The 21,029-nt window shown below is 53.6% G+C and overlaps 1 protein-coding gene across 5 annotated transcripts in view; it reads right to left on the bottom strand.

The window, feature by feature from the left end:
* Positions 1–21,029, bottom strand: part of MED27 (mediator complex subunit 27) — a 178,759-nt gene that overhangs the window by 22,526 nt on the left and 135,204 nt on the right. Inside the window, exons 5-7 of one of the 5 annotated variants that reach the window (XM_036260795.1) lie at positions 10,295–10,558; positions 7,353–7,460; positions 6,913–7,042 (exon numbers count right to left, since the gene is read on the bottom strand). In XM_036260795.1, coding sequence (XP_036116688.1) covers positions 6,995–7,042; positions 7,353–7,460; positions 10,295–10,558 — 420 coding nt within the window. In that variant the 3' untranslated portion in view covers positions 6,913–6,994. Of the gene's footprint in view, positions 1–6,912; positions 7,043–7,352; positions 7,461–10,294; positions 10,559–21,029 lie in introns of those variants that run through there. The other 4 variants (XM_036260792.1, XM_036260794.1, XM_036260793.1 and 1 more) reach the window with 4 other exon arrangements.

Raw genomic sequence — 21,029 nt, 5'->3', positions numbered from 1 at the left:
GCGGCGACCTCATATCCGGCCCCAGAGGATGGCTGGGACCATCTGTGACAGAAGGACGGTCCGCGCGCCCCACACTTAGCAGGTGCGCACGGTAAGAAAGGGACTGGCGGCAATGGGCCCGTGTGCCCGTGCAGGCAGAGCAGGAGGCGTGCACTCGATTTTCCGCTAGATTTATGCCAAAGAAAGCCACTGACGCAGGCGCTCTGGGCCGGCGCCCTGCCTCTCCTGGGGGCCAGGAGATTCTGGCAATTCATTTCAGGGAGCCACGTCTGACCCAACTGAATATGCATTGGCTTCAGCTTCTCTGCTGCAAGGGCCGCAGGGCTACGGTCTTTGCTGGCTGTGGGGTCCAAACAGGAACATTCTAGAGACTGCAAACTTTCTGCCTGATGCATGGAAATTATTCTGAACTATAGTGTCATGAAAAAAAGTGAAGTGCATCTCAGTATTCTGGGCAAGCGTCAGAAAGGCCGTCAAATGGAAAAGCCAACCCTGATGACTGGCTGGAGACGCAGCCCTGGACAGCCTCCGGGCCTCTGGGACTCGGGATGAGTGTTTCAGGGGTGGGGATGCATAAGGTCTGTCCTCAGTTAGATCAAAACAGACCCCACAGATGACCAACTTCTTCAGCCCAGACACTTCTGCTCCCAGGCCCAGGAAGGACTAGCGAAGAGTCACAGAAGTTCACGTATGGAAAAGAAACATCAGAGTGACCCAACACCAGCAGGCCCGGGAAGTCTACCACGTGGCCACCGCCAGATGACCCCGCCACAACCAGCGAGGCAGGCACCTCTCACGGACGACGGCACATTCGGCCTGCACTGCACCCTCCCAGCCTTCGCACAAGGATGATAAAACCACTCCCGAGTCCCAGATAAAGAAACTGAGGCTCAGGGAGCCAAGTGACTTGTTCAGCATCACAGAGTGATGTGTGATGGGGAACGAGAAGCCAGGTCTGTCTCCAGAGGCCCGGGTCTTAAGCCAGGGGGAAGACTGCCCGGCAGCCGGAACCCCCAAACTGCCACGCACCTTCGGGAACTACAGATGTGACCATCATCACCACTAAAATTCATTTGACAGCAACTGAAAATTTTGGCAGCTGATCAGAAAGTTATCAATTCTTCATTTCAAAAAATAGTACAATGAGCTATAAATTATCCAAAATTGACACTTCCAAATAAAACTCATAAGCCTCACAGGGACTTTAACTTTTTTTTTTTTAAATCCTCACCCAAGGATATTTTTCCATCTATTTTTAGACGAAGTTGGGAGAGGGAGTAGGGAGGAGGGAGAAGAGAGAAAGAGAGAGAGACAGAGAAACATCGATTTGAGAGATAATTGGTTGTCTCCTGCATGACCCCAACTAGGGCCAGGGACCGAATCGAGACCGAGGCACATGCCCTTGACCGGAATCAAACCCATGGCTCTTTGGTCTGTGGGCCGATGCTCTAACCACTGAGCTACCCACCAGGGCGACTTCAATTTTTAAAGCTTTTATTTATTAGTGGCTTCATCTTGCAAGGTCAAGAGGTGATGTGCCACAGGGGTAGAAGGCTGTACACCATGAACGGCGGTGCATTTCTCCATGGTGACCCAAGGGTTCAAAACCGCAAACTTCTCCTTGGTCATCTACATCCGTCTGCCCACCCGCCCGGAGGAGAAAAGAGCGGACCAGTCTGACCACAGAATGCAGCGTTACAGGTCTGTTATTCATGGACTTTTCACTTTCAATCAGGACACACGTTTGTCACCAGGAAAGTGCTGAAAGCACAATTCCAGGGCCTCCTCTGCATGGGAATCACCCCGGATCCCCTTCCCCAGCTTGTGCCCTTTCCCACAGTAACAGAGGCCATTTTTCTGAAGGTCGTCTGCACAATTTCAAAGGCTGTACCAAATCAAAATGTTCCCTGCATCTAATATCAAACGGGGCTGATGCCAACACTTATTAGAGAAATCAGATTCAAGCTTCCCCGACCCACACACACACACACACCCAACTTTGAAGCGGGAAGAATGCAAGGATCAGAAATTACCCTGGAGACAGCGCTGGCTGTCTTTGAAGGTTCCCTTTGATACCATCATTTCTTTTCCTCTCTTACGCTGGAAGGCTAAAAGCAGCCCCCCTTTTTTTAAATTGATACGGGATAATTAATGAAACGATAGCATTAACATAACCTAAATCCCCTAATAAGATAAATTCAACCGAGACACTTGCATTTTCTCAGTACTGACTGGTGTAAAACCAGGACAATGGCCAGGTATTCAACTCAAACCCGCCTCTTAACATGATGAGTCACGGCTCTTCACGCCCCCAGATCACAGTGAGCCCCAGGTCGGTAAGTCTTAAAGCATTTTCCTACTTTATTAGAGGAATCAGCCTACTGGTGCTTGGCATCAAAGATGTGCACCGCAGGTGAGGGGACAGGATGACGGGGCAGTGGTGGTGGATGTGACTGCTAAGCGACAGGGCACAGCCTGTGGGACTGCGATGGGAACCCTGCCAGGTCTGGAAAGCAGGGCTGGGGCTGGGCCACGCGGCAGCAGCAGGGCAGGGAACCTTTAGCAGGTGCTGGCTGCTCTGGTTGGGAGAACACACCCAGGAGAGGTTTTCGGAGACTGCAGCCCCGCCCCCCGCCACCACCCAGCACCAGCCCAGCAGAGGCAGGCGGCTCCTGGGGGCAGCAACGTGCAAGGACTGTTTGGCGGACCCCACCTCCAGCCCAACGCCTTCCCAATGTCCCACTGCATCTGGGACGAGCTAGACATCTCCACACACTGACTGCACTGATGCTCACCTGTAGGTGAGTACGTTTAAGCTCACACAGACCAGGTTCAGTACCCAAAGCAGAACAGTAATAATAGCTGCATGGCTTCATTTCTGTCTGTCAAGTGCCCTGAAGAAAAGGGACCCAGAAGACTGGCTGGGATTCGGTCTGGGCAGCGCAGTTCTGTGAGGGCCGCTCTGCTACCGCGGCGAAGGTGCCTGTAACTACCGAGCGAGCTCGGACCTCACCCTGCCAGGCCCAGTCGAGGGCTCCGCCCCACCTGGGCCGGCTGTGCAGCTGTAAGGGCACAAGAGGCCCTGCACTGCCTTGGCGACGTGAGCCGTGGGACCGTGCCGCTCCGGACACACAGGCTCGCTCTGAGGAATGGAGCCCACGCCTGCTACTCTCTGGGAGAACGTGCGCGTGTCCTTGACTCTGCTTCGTTTACCACTTCGCTCCCTGCTGCTTCCTTCAGTTCCCACCTCTAGTTCTTCATCCTCCACTTTTTCACTCCAAAGAAAGCATTTCACACCCCGAGGAAGCTTGCTCATCGGCCCTCCTCCAGCAGGGACCTCTGCGCTCCAGGCGCCGCAGCCTATCCTCAGGGACAGCCGGGGACCCTGTCCGGGCCCTCGGGAGCTCCCGACAGGGAGGTCTGAGATGCGCTCGGAGCGACCGCAGGCAGTCACCTTGCCAGTCTCGGTCTCAGTCTCCTCATCTGGAAAGCGAGCCTCGGCGTCGACGGCCACTGTGGGCAAAGTCTGCTTCAGCACAGTGCCACCACACTACATACGGGTACTGCTGGCACTTCTATTAACTGGAGACAGACATGGAAAGAAATCATCATGGCGTACTAATTCTAGTTAGAGAAAAAGACTGTTCAAAACGCTCTGGATGTTTGATGATACTTCATGCCGTAAGCGGAGGCAAACCCAGCCTGCCGTCTGCAGAGTCCCTGCCCATGACAGGCCCCTAGGAAAATGGGGACAGAGAGAAGAAAGAGGCACTTGGCCAGGCAGCAGGAGGAGGACCGGAAGGGAGACGCCCAGGCTAAGGGCGCAGAGGGCGCCTGCGCGAAGGGGTCTGCGCGTTCTGGGAGCCACAGGAGCACAAGGGCTGGACAGACAGGGCTGCGACGGTGGCGGAGAGGAAGGTGGGCCAGAGCGCGAGGTGCCTGGACAGACAGGGCTGCGACGGTGGCAGAGAGGAAGGTGGGCCAGAGCGCGAGGTGCCTGGACAGACAGGGCTGCGACGGTGGCGGAGAGGAAGGTGGGCCAGAGCGCGAGGTGCCTGGACAGACAGGGCTGCGACGGTGGCGGAGAGGAAGGTGGGCCAGAGCGCGAGGTGCCTGGACAGACAGGGCTGCGACGGTGGCGGAGAGGAAGGTGGGCCAGAGCGCGAGGTGCCTGGACAGACAGGGCTGCGACGGTGGCAGAGAGGAAGGTGGGCCAGAGCGCGAGGTGCCTGGACAGACAGGGCTGCGACGGTGGCAGAGAGGAAGGTGGGCCAGAGCGCGAGGTGCCTGGACAGACAGGGCTGCGACGGTGGCAGAGAGGAAGGTGGGCCAGAGCGCGAGGTGCCTGGACAGACAGGGCTGCGACGGTGGCGGAGAGGAAGGTGGGCCAGAGCGCGAGGTGCCTGGACAGACAGGGCTGCGACGGTGGCGGAGAGGAAGGTGGGCCAGAGCGCAAGGTGCCTGGACAGACAGGGCTGCGACGGTGGCGGAGAGGAAGGTGGGCCAGAGCGCGAGGTGCCTGGACAGACAGGGCTGCGACGGTGGCGGAGAGGAAGGTGGGCCAGAGCGCGAGGTGCCTGGACAGACAGGGCTGCGACGGTGGCAGAGAGGAAGGTGGGCCAGAGCGCGAGGTGCCTGGACAGACAGGGCTGCGACGGTGGCAGAGAGGAAGGTGGGCCAGAGCGCGAGGTGCCTGGACAGACAGGGCTGCGACGGTGGCAGAGAGGAAGGTGGGCCAGAGCGCGAGGTGTCTGGACAGACAGGGCTGCGACGGTGGCAGAGAGGACGGTGGGCCAGAGCGCGAGGTGCCTGGACAGACAGGGCTGCGACGGTGGCAGAGAGGAAGGTGGGCCAGAGCGCGAGGTGTCTGGACAGACAGGGCTGCGACGGTGGCGGAGAGGAAGGTGGGCCAGAGCGCGAGGTGCCTGGACAGACAGGGCTGCGACGGTGGCGGAGAGGAAGGTGGGCCAGAGCGCGAGGTGCCTGGACAGACAGGGCTGCGACGGTGGCGGAGAGGAAGGTGGGCCAGAGCGCGAGGTGCCTGGCTAAGAAGTTTGGCTTTTATTCTATAAGCCAGAGTTTTCAGAAGTGGGTTCAGCAAAACACCAACATCACAGTATGCTCTAAGAATAAAGAAAGAAAACGAGAATTTGTGGTCAAATAAGGTAGGAAAAGCCTGCATACTATACACCCCTCGGGGGAAGTCACGAGGCGCACAGCAAACTCCGGTTTCTAGGGGAAGGAACCTGCCGAACTCTCTGTTTCTCAGACCCCTGACCAGGGGCTGCTCTGCGCTCAGCATCTACTACCTCCTTCCCCGCCCTGGGGGCTGCTTTGGGCAATGGGCCGAGGGTGAAAAGCAAGGCATCATACTTCAGCAAGACAGCTCTGGAAGCCAACGGAAGGGCAGACTGGGGGGCGGGGTAAGACTGAGGCTCGACGGGAAAGGCTAGTGCGGTGACTCAGGTGAGAGCCGGTGAGCTGAAAGGGTGGACAAGGACAGGAAGGAGCAACTGGAGACTCGTCCAAGAGGCAGAATCGCCAGAACCCACTGACAGACTAGATACGGGGAAGAGGGGAGGAAGGACTGAGCCATCAGACGCTCGTACCATGAACCAAATAAGGAACCTCAGACAGAAACAGTTTAGGGGGGAGATGATGAGCTTTGGGACCGGCTGAATCGAGTACACCTGGGGAGGAGAGGTGTGACACAACGGGTCAGGAGGGAGCCCGTGCGGATGACCCGTGAAACCACGGGGTGGAGAGCGGCCAAGAGGCATGCGCAGAGATCCTGGGAAGCTGGGCACCCACAGCAGCTGAGGGCAGAGAAAGAAACGCCAGGACACAATGAGGCTGCTGTCTAACTACCTTGTTTTAAGTGCAGAATAAAAACAATCCTAGTTAGCATTTACTGAGTATTTACTAGGTGGCAAAATGCTAAGTGCTTTTCAGGCATTATTTTGGACACTTTCAGTATGGAGCAGTTAAGTACACAGAACCTTCCAGACCTCGTGCAGAGAGCGCAGGTCAACGTCCACCGAGTCTCAATTCGGGGTGGTGGCACTTGCACCCGACGTGGGTGCCTCTCACAGCACGCCCACCTGTTTATGCCCTTATTCCCTCTCCGTTTCACTTTAAGTCCTTGGGGCACAAGATGAGCCTATAAAGCTGCAAACCTGATCAAAGGCAACAGGAACCACACGGCTAAGCTACCGCCGACCGGCTCGTGGCCGGTCTGCACCGGGCGCAACGCTTCGCTGTGCTACGAGGTTTACGGTCTCTCAGTTTATGCATCACACACAGGTCACGCCTGCCCCGATGACCTACTTATCCTCCACACTGGCTCCGAAGATCGTCTGGTTCTTCCAGAAAGAAGAAGGGAGTCTCCCTTAAGGGTGCTTTGCCGCTGCAGGCGAGAGCCTGGCAGCAGACCTGGCCGACCCCAGCTTCCCAGGCTGACACCACCAGTATGGAACGTGGACTTGCTGGGTCACTTGTTTGAAATACAGATTTTGGACTTTATGGGTCAGACCTCACATATAAAGTGACAGTATGTGCAAAGCGCCCGGTGCCACCTTTTTGAAGCACATTCCCCTCATTACAACGTGACTGGGGGTGTGACTGCGCTTCCCTCGCCCCTGGAGAGAAGGGAGCGCTGGGAGCGGGCAGGCTGAGCCTGGTGCTGGGCAGCGACCGGCTGTGTCCGGGTGGCCCTCTCCAGAGCCCAGCCACTCAGGAAGCAAACACAAAGGAAGGCTGTCAGCTCCCATCAGCGTCTTCTGACGCTCTCCAAGAGCCATATGGACAGCGTGCGGTCACGGGAAATGAGGGCGAACTTTCCAGGAGACGAGCCACCCAGGGAGTAACGTACTCCGTCGGCTGCACTGTGCACTGGAGCTGCTGTAGCCCGGCAGCGGCCCGGGGCTGCGTGCGAGCTTCGTGGCGAAGGCCTGTGGGCGCCTGTGTCAGACTAACTCGAATTTTCCTCATGGTTCTAGGAAGAGCAAAACGCTGAACCCTGGGCTATTGATGTGATGTGCAACTAGGCAAAAAAAAAAAAAAAAAAAGAAAATCCATTTCCTCAGAAGACACATTTAATGAGGCAACTGGGGTCTAAGGCGATAAATTAGAGATTCATCTGAGGGCACCGGCTTAGCGGAAAGCAGGAGCTGATGAAAAATGCAGAGGGAGAGGTGCTCTGTCCAGTGCTCATCTCCGTGCCGTAAATCTGCGCCTGCTGGTCAGCTCCGCTCCCCCCGCAGCGTTAATGCCCTTCACCTGGGCATCTGTGACGTCTGTTCTGGGGCACAGAGAAGAAAAGAAACAGACAGGAGGCTGCCACGCCTACCTACCTTGCCATCCTCGGTGTAGACGTTTTCGTTGTACCCCTTGACTATCGTCCGGTCAATGAACAGGCTCCGCATGACGACAATCACTTTCAACACCTTCCCCAAGGTCACCTGGCAGAACACAAGCGTGCAAACGTGAACACTTACCCTAAACATGCAGATCACACCAAGCTGGACAAGACCACGAGAAGAAAACAGATGGGCTCTCCTGTTTCTGAGACGCACCGGGGACACCGAGGGAGGCTGTGAGGGAGGGCGTGTGGTTGTCCCTTGCACTAGTATCCCAGAGCATTTAGGAACAAACTCCCACAACACAGTTCTTCCTTATCCACTTGAAGATGGTGCAGGCCCCGCTCACCTAACTGCCGAGTGTATCTGTAACTCTGACTTATAGATGCCAGGTACGCTCCGTACGCTTACTACCTCCTGGACAGAGCAGTCCCTGCTCTCTGCCCGAGAGCACCTCTCCCCTGGCTCTCCCCAGGCCCTGGTGCCCTGGGAGTCGGTGAGCACAGTTAGGTTCCCGTGGCTGCCATGGCCTGTGCATACCATGGTGCACAGAGGGGACAGCAGAGACCCAGGTGACACCAGGTAGGACTAACTAGGATGCTGGTCAGAAGGGGGCCAGCAGAACCAAGTAAGTTCTGACAGTAGGTGGAACGTAGCTGAATTTCACCTGGCTGGTGTGGCTCAGTGGTTGAGCTTCGACCCCTGCACCAAGAGGTTGCCGGTTCGATTTCCGGTCAGGGCACATGCCCAGGTTGTGGGCCTGATCCCCAGTGGGGGGCATGCAGGAGGCGGCCAATCGATGTTCTCTCTCATCAATGTTTCCATCTCTCTCTTCCTTCCTCTCTCCCTCTAAAAAAAAAAGCTGAATTTCATCTCTGAAAAGGGACATGATCCTGCAAATACACTGAAGTACGTTTACTGTTTTAGAGCTTTAAGGAAGTATTTGGATTAAAAAAACAAAAACCACCCTAAAAAGGTGCAGTTTCACATGCACTAGGAAAGGGGCCCACTGTGCTCGCCGGACCAGCCTCAGCACTAAGAACAGAACGGCACCTTCCTTCCTTGGGGGCTCGAGCACCCCTTCTGATGCTTTGCCAAGCCCTCTGCCATGTCCTCGATGAGGCCTCGGAGGGAAACTCAGCCCAGGACCCCTCCAGGGCCCGCGGGCCGGCTGTCCGGAGAGGCTGCCGTTACGGAACTGGCTGAGAGGAGCCCTTCTGGTCTGAGTAGGACCAGAGGCTCCGCCTGAACAGCAGTCCCCATCCTGCAACCCCAACGTGCAGTTTTTCGGGGGATGCCCCCCAACCTCCTTTCTCTATATCCCCATTCCTTGCGCTGTTCAGCTGACTTTCCTCAGTAAGAACCTGTCTCTTGCCCTGGCCGGTTTGGCTCAGCAGTTAGTGTCGGTCCACAGACCAACGAGTCACGGGTTCGATTCCGGTCGAGAGCACGAACTTCGGTTGCAGTTCATCCCAGGCCCTGGTTGGATCCTGCAGGAGGCAACCAGTCGATGCGGCTCTCTCCCGGCAATGTTTCTCTCTCTCCCTCCCTCCCACTCTATCTGCTGATAAATGGAAAAATATCCTCAGGTGAGGATTAAAAAGAAAAGAACCTTCCTCTTTCCTGGACTAGTCCGGGGTATCAGAGAACATTCCTAATACCTAGTTCCTTCAATAACTTCTAGTTCTGAGTGGATGTGTGTACCTAAAACAGCACAGAATATAAACCAGGAAAGAAAAAGGTATGATACATTTATTTAGATTAAGAGAAAGTTAATAAAAACATCTGATTTATATAGTACTTTTAATTATGGCAATGCCATGTAACATATAAAGGGCCATTTCTCATACAACTGGAAATCACTAGTTAAGGGTGCCAATAGACCACGAGGGTAGAAGCAGCAACTCTCTCTGCAGTTGACATGCAGGTGACTGGCAGGAAGGGTGGGAGGGAGGGAAAGGAACTGAGCTGTAGTTAGAAGCACTGAAATTAATAGCCTCTCGGTAGGCTACAGGGGGTTCAGTGCCGGACCTCCTCTAACCGGGCCACTGTTTTCGGCTGCACATTTGAACTCTCTCTTCTAATAAGCAAGGATAACTAAGGAACTGTTTCCTTAAAAAGTGAATTTGGTATTCCAGAGTTAACTGTGACACAAGCCGTGCTCCGCATCGCTGTGCAGGCTACACGAACGGCAGCCGGCGCTGCCCTCAGCCCTTCTGCGTGCTGGGCACCCCTGCTTCCAAGTTTTCCCTGATACAAACATGGCTGCAGCACACTCTCTGGCTCACAAAGCTTTCACTACATTTGGGATTATTTGTGGATAGATTTGCAGATTGTAATTACTGAGGCAAATAGTACAAATCTTTTAAGGTTTTTGCTATGATCTGCCTGAGTGCTAACCACAGGGTTATGCCACAAACCAGAAAGTTACGAACAACCTATTTAGTGTCGCTCTTGCTAGCAATAGGTGCTATTCAAGTAAAATAAAATAAAATCCATCCCCTCCCACAAGTACCGACTTAATTTCTTTCTTTAAATCTTCTATTATAGAAGACTATAAATAATATACAAAAATAAATGAAATGGCATGAAGAACGCCCATGGGCCCATCCCAGTTTCAACAATCACAGCGCCTGGCAAATGCTGCCTCGCTCGACCTCCCCGCCTTCTTCTCCCTTTCTGTATTATTTTGAAACAAGTACAACCTTGGTAGCATTTCATGTGTAAATATATCAGTCTGTATCTCCAAAAGATAAACAGCAAAGCATAACTGTGTGATGCCATCTACATCTAAAACTAAAAATTCTCCAATATTATCAAAGCTCAGTCCAGTCAGTGTTCAAATTTCCAATAGTCTCCTAAATGGCACATCTGTAAAAGTTGTATCAGAATCTGCACACGGGACACACACTGTGATGGGCTGACAGTATCCGGACCTGCACACGGGACACACTCTGTGATGGGCTGACGGTATCCGAACCTGCACACGGGACACACTCTGTGATGGGCTGACGGTATCCGAACCTGCACACGGGACACACTCTGCGATGGGCTGACGGTATCCGAACCTGCACACGGGACACACTCTGTGATGGGCTGACGGTATCCGAAACTGCACACGGGACACACTCTGTGATGGGCTGACAGTATCCGGACCCGCACACGGGACACACTCTGTGATGGGCTGACAGCATCCGGACCTGCACACGGGACACACACTGTGACATGTCTCATAGTCCCTCTGAAATGAAAGGTATCCTTCTCTCTTATTTCCCCTCCACTGATCTGTTGACGAAACTGGGTCATGTTTCCCGAGTTTTCCAGTCTGAGTTTTGCCGACGGCCTCCTTGTGGTGTACCTGACATGTTTCTTCTCACTCTGTACTTTCTGTGATCTAATTGGTGATTAGATGCGACACAAGGTGTTTTTTTTTGGTCAAGACTACTCCCTGGGCGTGTTCCGGTGTGCCAAGGGAGGTGTGCGAGGTCAGGTCTCGGTGTGGCGCCGGCAGCAGGGGACCCCTAACCCACCAGGGTCCCAGATGGCCATATTCCCATGTGATCTGTTTTCACATACTAGTTGGAGCACTTTTGTAAGAAAAACTTCCTCTCATCTCCCCTTTGCTTACCCAGTGGTAGAGTTTCCTAGACAGAAAAAACAGGATAAATACTCAATTCTTTTTCTGTATTCACCAGTTTTTAAAACAATGCATCGGGTTCTTCAGTTTTCTTCCAATGTAGAGGGGATCGGTTTTTCTCCCCCTAACATTATTATAAGCTCATGGATTTAAACATACTTGGTGTGTTTTTGTCTGATGCAATTATCATTCTTACTGATGTCCAGACTGTCCTGAGGCTTCTGGGCACTTCCCTGACGTGGACTCTTTCCCCAACCCTGGTCTTCCTGATGCCTCCCTGCTGGGGCTCCAGGCCGTCTCACACAACTGCTGCCCGGGGTCATCCCTCAAGCAGCCCGGCTCTTTCCAGTGGGAGATGGTATTTCAAGACCACAATCAGGGCAAGAAGAGCAAACAATTTTCATAGGTTAAAATTTTTTATTTTTATTTTATGAATCTGAATTAGGGTAAATATTCTCCTTTTCACTTTTTCGCTTATCCTGCATTCATTTATATACTGGGCATCCCCACGGCCTGTGCCTATCCTGGGCTATACAGCAGTTTATAGACAGTGTCATGAACCCCTTGCTCTGGTTTACTTTCATTATTTTTCAACTCCACATAGCTCTCTGAAATTAGTCAATTCTCATATTTTACAGGGCCAGGGAGGTCCCTGGTGCTCATCTAGGTTGAATACACATAGAACCAGAGCTTTTCAAAATTTTAACATGGCCAATAATGAAACTATATTCACAGTTTTGAAGGCTGACAGTTTGAGGCTTTGGAGTCAGGTGTTTCTGAAGGTCACTTTCCTCCTGTCTAACGAAGATGACGACAGCTCCGTCGCAGAATGCCCACGAGGTGTGGCCCAGGCTCTACCCAAACCTGCCAGCACTTCACTGAGGTGAGATGGCTCGAAGCCAGTTAACATTCCAGGCAGTGTGACCCGGGCAAGTCAGACAACCTCTGTGCCTGCCGAATCAGCTGGGCGTGCAGTGGGCCCCCTGGAGGAAGTACAGGACACTGCCTGAGGCTCGGCTGGGCATGCAGTGGGCCCGCTGGAGGAAGTAAAGGACACTGAGGCTCGGCTGGGCGTGCAGTGGGCCCGCTGGAGGAAGTACAGGACACTGCCTGTGGCTCGGCTGGGCGTGCAGTGGGCCCGCTGGAGGAAGTAAAGGACACTGCCTGAGGCTCAGCTGGGCGTGCAGTGGGCCCCCTGGAGGAAGTACAGGACACTGCCTGAGGCTCAGCTGGGCGTGCAGTGGGCCCCCTGGAGGAAGTACAGGACACTGCCTGAGGCTCGGCTGGGCATGCAGTGGGCCCGCTGGAGGAAGTAAAGGACACTGCCTGAGGCTCGGCTGGGCATGCAGTGGGCCCCCTGGAGGAAGTGAAGGACACTGCCTGAGGCTCAGCTGGGCGTGCAGTGGGCCCGCTGGAGGAAGTACAGGACACTGCCTGAGGCTCGGCTGGGCGTGCAGTGGGCCCCCTGGAGGAAGTACAGGACACTGCCTGAGGCTCGGCTGGGCGTGCAGTGGGCCCGCTGGAGGAAGTAAAGGACACTGCCTGTGGCTCGGCTGGGCGTGCAGTGGGCCCGCTGGAGGAAGTACAGGACACTGCCTGTGGCTCAGCTGGGCGTGCAGTGGGCCCCCTGGAGGAAGTGAAGGACACTGCCTGAGGCTCGGCTGGGCGTGCAGTGGGCCCCCTGGAGGAAGTGAAGGACACTGCCTGAGGCTCGGCTGGGCGTGCAGTGGGCCCACTGGAGGAAGTATAGGACACGATCCATGGGACGCGCAACTATGGGTGTGGCGCAGGAATGAACGCAGCAGCGCGGCCTTCGCTTCTCTGCAGGGGGGTGTGGTGAAGGGCACGTGTACTCTGGCGTTCTCTCAGCCCTCACGCTGCTCTACGATGATTCAGACTCTCATGGACCTGGACTCTGCTAGTTTCAATGTATCTGGACGCACCAGGTCACATTAAGCTTGGAGTTTCGGTAGGCTGATAGGGCAATGCAGCACACACAGGCCAACGGCTGCCCCCTGCAAAGTAGCCAACGCTGGCCACGGACACAGGTAAAACCAGCGACAGGGCTCCAGGTCGGTTCTTGGCAACTGCTCTGGGATACCACAAATAAAGCTAATGCCATCTGGTAATGAAGCGGGCTTGCTGTTGCCAAGGTAACCCTTCTTCTGTACTAAGCAGCACATTTCCAAAGAACTCACTAATACTCCCCCTACGTCTGTGCCCAGGAGTGTTCAACGGGGCCTCCCAGCAGGTCACCCACCTTCCAGGGAGTGCCTGTAGAAATGCTGTCACTGCCTAGCTCCTTAGCAGGGCTGGCTGCATGCGGGCCGCTGGGGCTGGTCGGGCCTTGCCTACCTGGTGGGGCAGCAACTACCTGCCGAGCAGCTGCCCGTTAAGAGAATTTCGAGTTCACCATCAAGGTAAGTCATGAGACAGGAAAGGCAACGTGGGAGCAAAGTTTAGGATAGTAGCAAAAATATGTGTTTCTGCTCTGCCACCAAATGCTATCTACCCTACACTTAGCAAACAGGATACTGGATCTAACCCGGTGGGCCGTAAAAGGCACTGGTCACTTGAGACCTTGTTCCTCCGGGGCTTGTGCAGGGGAAAGACACCTTGAACTCCAGCAGTCTTTGTGTGTGTCTAGGATACACGGGAGGGGAGCTGACCAAAGGCTTATCTGCGTGAGGAACCCAGGGCCAGGTGTGGCATGCCTGGCCGGCATCAAGGCCGCGCGTGGGGGTGGGGAGCAGAACAGCGTTCGTCATTCGGACTAAGGTGTGTGGCTGACCTTGGCTTCAGGAGAAGGAGGGTAAAAAAAAAGAGAACCCAACCATACAGCCACCCACAAATGTTACTTTCCAGGTACAAACAAGGTGAAGTCTAGTACGTAGGAATCCTTAAGAGGGCTGCGGTACTTTAAGTGCTGCTTTTCAAAGTGTAGCTAGAAAGGGGAGGCAGGGAGCGCAGACGGGCAGAGCCACGTGCAGCACAGCACTAAGAGCCTCCGCCTTTGTGCTAATTCCGAAGAAGGAAAAGGTAAAGTGAATGATCCCACTAAGCATTTATTTACTGAATAGATCAGTGTTCGCAGCATGGGACACACTGGGCACAAATGCTGAAGCAGAGAACCATGTCACTTTAGAGCTAGGGAGAATTTTAAAAATCATTTGTCCAACTCTCCCATCTTTATTAAAAAAAAAAAATTCCCTTTATTGCTTTGAGAAAGAGAAGATGGAAGAGGGAGCGACAGAAACACTGATGAGAGAGAACATCGACTGGCCATCTCCTGCATGCCCCCCACTGGGGATCGGGCCCACAACCTGGGCATGTGCCCTGACCGGGACTGAATAGGCAACCTCTTGGTGCAGGGTCGACGCCCAACCACTGAGCCACACCGGCTGGGCCAACTCTCCCATCTTTAAAGGTGCAGACTGAAGTCTTAGAGGTTAAGCAGCACCAAATACGGCGCCTACCTAGGAGGGGGTAGTAAAGCGACATCTGACTGGAGTAACTGGAGGACAGTAAGTGCTGTGCACGTGGGGCCCACGGTGTCCCCGAGGAACTCCAGGGCGGGGTGCTGCATCACCACTGAGCCGTCTGGCACCACTAAAGCCACTTGGTTCAATGCCGTCTAGTTCCCACAGGGTCTGGAAGGCGGAGTGGTGGTGCAGATGAGCACTTCCCACGGGTCCCACGGAGCACTCCCCAAGAGGTGCTCTCAGGTGCAGCCTGGGAACATGCTCGGTGCCACCCAGGCTTTCCCTGACTCCTGGGTCTCCCCCAGAAGTGCTCTGTGACAAGCCTCGGCATCTGGCTGGAGCACCAGGTAGGTGGCTTTGCTGTTTGAGATGAGGTGAAAAGAGGGGAAGGATGGAGAGGGGGGAAAACTTCCCCTTTATTACGTTTCAGGTCCTGTTGAGCTGCCTGGAGAGAGTGCAATGGGCAGGCTGGACTGGGACTCACAGAGGCGGCCCTGGCTAGATGGTTCAAGGTTATGAACGATCTTTCTCAAGGTGGCCTGTGTGAATTCAGAAGAGCCGAAACCTCATCCTGAACACACGTCGGAGCAGCATTACCTGGGCCCTGAGGTGCTCAGGGGCACCCTTCCCACAAAGAGGCAGGAGGCAGATTCAAGCCCAGGCAAAGGTTGTCCCCACACAGATCTGCCACTCGCCACCTCCTCAGAAAGGCATCGTGGTGCCCTCGGAGGCAAACTTGGCCCTGTTACATCTCCACGTCTCCTGTCGATACCGTTAGGCAGCGCTTGCCTTTTACCATTTCGACGGTAGGATATGTGCCAACTTGACCTTGACGTAGAAAATTTTAATTCAAATCAATACACAGACAAGGTCACTTTAAAATCCAATTACTATGAACAGGAAGATATGCCCCGCAGCTCCGTGAGCGGAAGAGGCGGCTGCAGGTGACGGGGGACCGGCACCCACGCTGGCCGGCCCTCCTGGTTAGAGGGTGCAGCCAGCTGCGTCCTTGCATACAGGCAGCATTACAACACAGAAAAACTTGTTTTGGCTTCCATTTAGGGCAGCTGAAAATTAATCTAGTTTGTTTGAAGAAATGTACTGAAAACTGTGAATTCCTATAACTCGATTTTAAATAAATTAAACCCCGGACTTGAATTCACCCAGCAATCCCTAGAGAAGTCTAGGGTGTTCATACAGTCTGAATAGCAGCAATCTGCATTGACACAGAACACAGCCACAAAACTGTTGGCAACGAGAACTAGAACACAGGGGAAACTGAGGCACTGGCATTTAAGAGGCTTATTCCTACGGCCCTTCCTTCTCAGGGTCACCACCTCCACCTTCCATTCTGCCCCTTATTAACGAGAACTGTATATTTTATACCCAGAAGCAGGGACCCACACACAGGAGACAGGAACGTGTTATCATCCCCGGGGCCTCCGGCGTCAGCCCTTCCCACTTGGAGCTTCACTCTTCTGCCCTTAAACCAGGTTAGAACGGAATATAAACATCGAGCATGCATGGCTAAGATTTTTTATTTTTATTAAAAAATATTTTTTTCTTTATTGATTTTTTTAGAGCAAGCAAGAGAGACAGAAACATCAATGAGAAAGAACATCGACTGGCCGCCTCCTGCATGCCTCCCACTGGGGATCTGGCCCACAACCTGGGCATGTGCCCTGACCGGGAATCGAACCGGTGACCTGTTAGCGCACGGGTCAACGCTCAACCGCTGGGCCACTCTGACTGGGCAGCTGAGATTTTTAAAAGGCTGCTGAGGGACTGGGGCTGAGCTACAGGAGAGAAGCCGACGCCCAGCTGGCTGTCAGCCTCCTGGGAACCCTCACGGACTGAAGTGCAGATGTCCCGCAACGCAGGGCTGAGAGCTTCACCCCACTCTGCCGGCTAAGGTCCCAGACAACTGTGCGTGTGTCCACCTCCGCAGGTTACATTGCAGCAACGCATTAAAAGCAGCCCAACTCTGCAGCCAAAAGACGAGCTGCTGCCTTCATAATGTTGCTGTGCCCTCCCCTCGCAGTTGGGTTCAGAAGACCACTCATTCCGCGTTCTAGTCCTTCCAAGACAACACAGAACCAGCCAGCTCCTCATCCGGCCCTCCCTCCCCCACCAACCTCCAGTTACCTCATCTGCTGCTGGTATTAATGCTCTTCACACTCTCGTTATTCTTTAATGATGCCTGTTTGTAAATAGCAAGATGAGATGCAATTAAACCATGAGAGGCTAAATAAACACACATACTAATTAGGACCTTTACAAGAGATTTTTTTCCATGTATAGACTGGAATTTACCTTTCATTAATCTAACCTAATTGCAATAGTGCACCAATAAAGAGTCAACAGGAATTCAGTGCTCTAAACGACTTCCCCATATCACAGGGCGGCAAGAGCTCTTTCCTGGGGAACAACCACATCTGCGGAAGGAGGGGCTGACTGGGAAGAGCACTGGGAGGACGCGGCAGTAAGACAGGTGCTGCACGCACCGTTAGCGTGACGCTGGTGCTTCAGACGCCCGAGGTTAGCGAGGTCAAGGTCACAGGTCCAAACTGCAGCCTCGCCCCTCTTGTGAGTCAACTAGGTTGGCTCAATTCCATGGTAGCAGACATCACCCCTTTCACTTGTCAGCTTTGTCACTGGTTCCAAGAGAGACGGAGTCAAGGTTTGGATCAATCAGTTCAAATCCATCCCCACTCCCAGAATAATAATGGCCAGGAGCGCCTCCGTGTGCGAGGCAGCACACAGTCGAGATTTCTGCGTGAGGGGACAGCCCTTATTTGCAGGAAAGGAAACCTGGCATGTTTTAACCTCTGGTTCTGGGTGTGAAAGATCACAGACATTTGACAGCTAACCTGAAACAGAATCTGACGCTGCATCGACATCAGCCATCCTTTTTGCAAGGGCCTCAGAGCACCTAAGGACTTACTCATTCAACAGATATTGACTGAGCTCCAGGTAGCAGGCACTGGATCAGGGTCAGGAACCCGCTTTAGAAAAGTCGCTCACTGCGGAGCGCTTTCCTCTTCTATGTCTTGCTTCCATCCCCACTCACTGCTGCTCAGGCACGCGGCACCTCCCCTTTGGCAAGTACAGACGTGCGCGGGCACACAGAGGCCTCAACCTCCCTCCTGCCCCGAACTGAGCCAGTGGCGCCAGGGGCTCGGGACCCAAAATGGACAGAAGCCGGAGCCTGCAGGGTTCGAGGTGGCAAGATGGCTGAGGCAGCCCCCAGGGAGCTGAGCCTCCATGTGAAACTGCACAACCAAGACAGCATCCACGAGACTTCAGTCTGATTAAAAAGTAAGTACTCGGGAAGTTCTCCATGACAGTGTGTCCCAAAAAGTATTCCACAACAGGAACAGGTGTCTGGGGTCAAACGTGTCAGAGAAACGGTACCATATGTCCCTCCTCTCAGGGGTGCACGCTGTACACAGGCACCCTAAGGTTCCGAGAAGGGCTGGGATGAGGGAACACGCCTCGCTTTGTTCAACCCCTGAGAGCCTCCTAACCCTACCGCGCACATCAGTCGGCTTAACAATTAGTGTCGCAAGAAACCCACCCTGGGAAACGCGTTCTGGTGTCAGGAAAGAAGGAACCTGCCTATTCAACTGTCACCAGCAGCCTGGGTCGTATTTTTCCACGCCAGACCTAACCCCACTCACTCCCCACTCCGCAGCCTGTGGGTAGAAACAGACAGCAAGGCCGCTCCTCTCTCCCCACCCGAGGCTGGACACCCTGCGCCAGGGCTCACGGTGCAACAGACCCCCCGTGGTGCCAAGACAACAAAACGGCTCCCCAACACTGTGGATAGAGTTCTGTCAACTCGAAGATGTGAACTGCTCCCAGTTCAAGAACTGTCAAAGATTCACTCTTAAATTCATTTTTATGGTTACAGTCTAAGTCTGAAAATCCTGGTCTGAACAGCATCACCGACAGCCCATACTTAATCACTCTGGTAGATCGTATATAAAAACAAAATAGAGCTAAAAAAATCACTCTGTGTTAGTGAGCAGATGTCTAGCCCATTTGCAATTAATACGACCCACTTCCATACAATCAGACTGCTTAAAATTCCTGGAACAAGATGTAAAAGTTAAGATGCAAATGTTCTGATTTTAATGAGAATGAATGGAAACTATAAATCCTCTCTCCCTTTGAGGGTAGGTACAATCTACATGAGAGTCCCAACTGCACCCTACATTTATCAACAAAACAATCACTTGATAAAGCCTGCGGGAAAGAGGAATGGAACTGGGAGTCGGAAGTATATCCAGAAAGTGTTTCCTACCAAAAGGAAATGATATCGAAACCATTACTCTTTTCAGAAGCTTTTAAAGAAACCCTCACTTCAGTACATCTCCCCACAATCACCTCCATGTACTAGGAGCTTCTCGTGTTTGTTTGATCCAGTGACCTTGTCATGGACAGTGCGGGTGGCAGGCGAGACCAGGACTTGGGGACTCCTGGACCTCACGTCAAACCCCGGCTCCACGGCTTAGTGTGACCTTCTGAATCTCAGTGTTCTCTCCCCTAAGATGGTGGTAACATCTTGCATTGAGGGTTGGTGTGAAAATCAAATCGATAAGCATATATTAAAGTTCCAACCACATGGCAGGCATATCTACTGGTAGCGATGATGAGAATTCTGTTCATGATGGCAGGGGCAGGCTTTTCATTTCTCCCTGGGTGGAAGCCCGTCGCTCCCTGGAACCTCACCCTCCCGTGACGGTGCTGCTGCGACATTTCTCCTGGAGTCTGTATGAGACTGGTGTCCCCAACAAGCAAGCCCCGCGAGTCCCCGTGCACGGGTGTGGCCCCCGCGGGCCGCGCTGAGTCCAACATGAAGAGCTGTACCTGCACCACACTGTCTAAGCCCCGGTCTTCAGTTGTTCAACGGCTATTAGTGGGGGCTGCCTCTGGCTAGGCTCGGTTCTAAGCCCTGAAAACATGACAAGGAACAAGAATGAGGTCAAACTCCGTTTTCCTGGGGGCGCACAGTCTTGCAGGAGACTGGCTGGAGGCTGAGAGCAGAAGGGCAGGGACCGGCACTGACCCTGCGTTCATCTCATGACCCTGAGAACCCGAGCTCGGCAAGTGTTCGGTGGCAGCAACGAACACTGTCCAGAGAGCGGGTCTGGCTCAGAAACAGCCAGAAACGGGAGGCCACGGAATCGAGCAGAAAAAGCAGGCACTCTGAGGTCACACTGACAGAGGCTCACCCTCAGCCTGGCTACTCACTTGCCAGGTGCTGGGGGCACTTTATTCTGCCTCTCTGGGCAGCACCCATCCCTGAGGGCTGAGGTCTCACTGCAAAATAGGTGTTCACTTAATAGAAGTTTGCTGGGCACTCGGCATGTGCCAGGCACAGTTCGAGGTGGGGGGTGCCACAGTGAACAAAACAAAGTCTCTGCCTTCACAGAGCTCGTCTTCTAGAGGGTGGAGATTGGCAATAAGCTAATAAGCAAATAAAATGCCATGCGGAGAAAATATCAGGAAGAGAAATAAAACATGGTAAGGAACAGAGCGGCAGGGGTTGGTCAGGGTGCTATTTTAAACAACGTGATCAAGGAAGCCCTAGAAACCTTTTAGGATGTGAGGAAAGAGCCAGGGACAGAAGCCACTGCTGATGCAAAGGCCCTGAGGCAGGAGCAGGCCTGTTGTGCTAGAAGCAGTGCGGAGGCTGCAGCTGCCCGAGTGGGGTCAGTCTGGGGCAAGTGGTAGGAGATGGGGAGGAAGGGCACAGGTCACACAGAGCCTGAGAGACCACGGCAAGGACATCTCTAAGTGCGACGAGAAGCTGGAAGAGTCCTCTGCAGGAGTGACACTTCACAAACAGTACTTTAGCAACAGCGTGTAAAACGACGACAGAGGTGCAGTGATGGAAGGAAGCAGAAAGGACAGTCGCGAGTATGTTGCAACACCCCAGGGAGAAACAGCCTGCCCTGGGGTGCGGGTGGCGCTGGTGAGAGTGTGTGGACTCTGGATGCACTTCCAAGGAAGCAGCCACAGAAGTGCCCGCAGACTGGCTGTGACATTCGAGAGGAAGGACAGGGATGTCACTTCCTGATGCAGGGACCGATGCTCAAGCAGAAGAGTGCAAATCACGGGGGACGTCAACAGGTAGCTGATGTCCAAGGGTATGAACTTGGGCGTCATAAGCAAACAGAGGAGAAACAGGTCCGAGAGACAAGTCTGGGGACACGCCACTGTTTTGGGAGGAAGAAAGTCTGTAAAGACTGAGAAGAAATAAGCAGAGAAGTGGGGAGACCCTGAAGGAACAGTAGTAATAGGATGACGGGAACTTCAAGGGGAGACCTGGCAGAGCCCTGCCGGGACGTCCACGGGACAGAGCCCGAGTCCCGGGATGAAGTGCGGGAGAAAGGTGCTCTGCAGAGCAGGGGCAACGAGCAGTCCCCTTGAAAGCCAGCACAGAACTGCCCCCTGTAATTTAAAAACATAATTCAAGAGTGAGGGGAATAAAGAAAGTATTTTCATATTATTGTTTTTTAAAAACAGCCCCATCTTATTACAAAG

This window comes from Molossus molossus, unplaced genomic scaffold, assembly GCF_014108415.1.
Source record: "Molossus molossus isolate mMolMol1 unplaced genomic scaffold, mMolMol1.p scaffold_m16_p_14, whole genome shotgun sequence".
NCBI lineage: Eukaryota > Metazoa > Chordata > Mammalia > Chiroptera > Molossidae > Molossus > Molossus molossus.
Note: the sequence above shows the minus strand (reverse complement) of the source record. Positions and strands in the feature narration are given on the sequence as shown.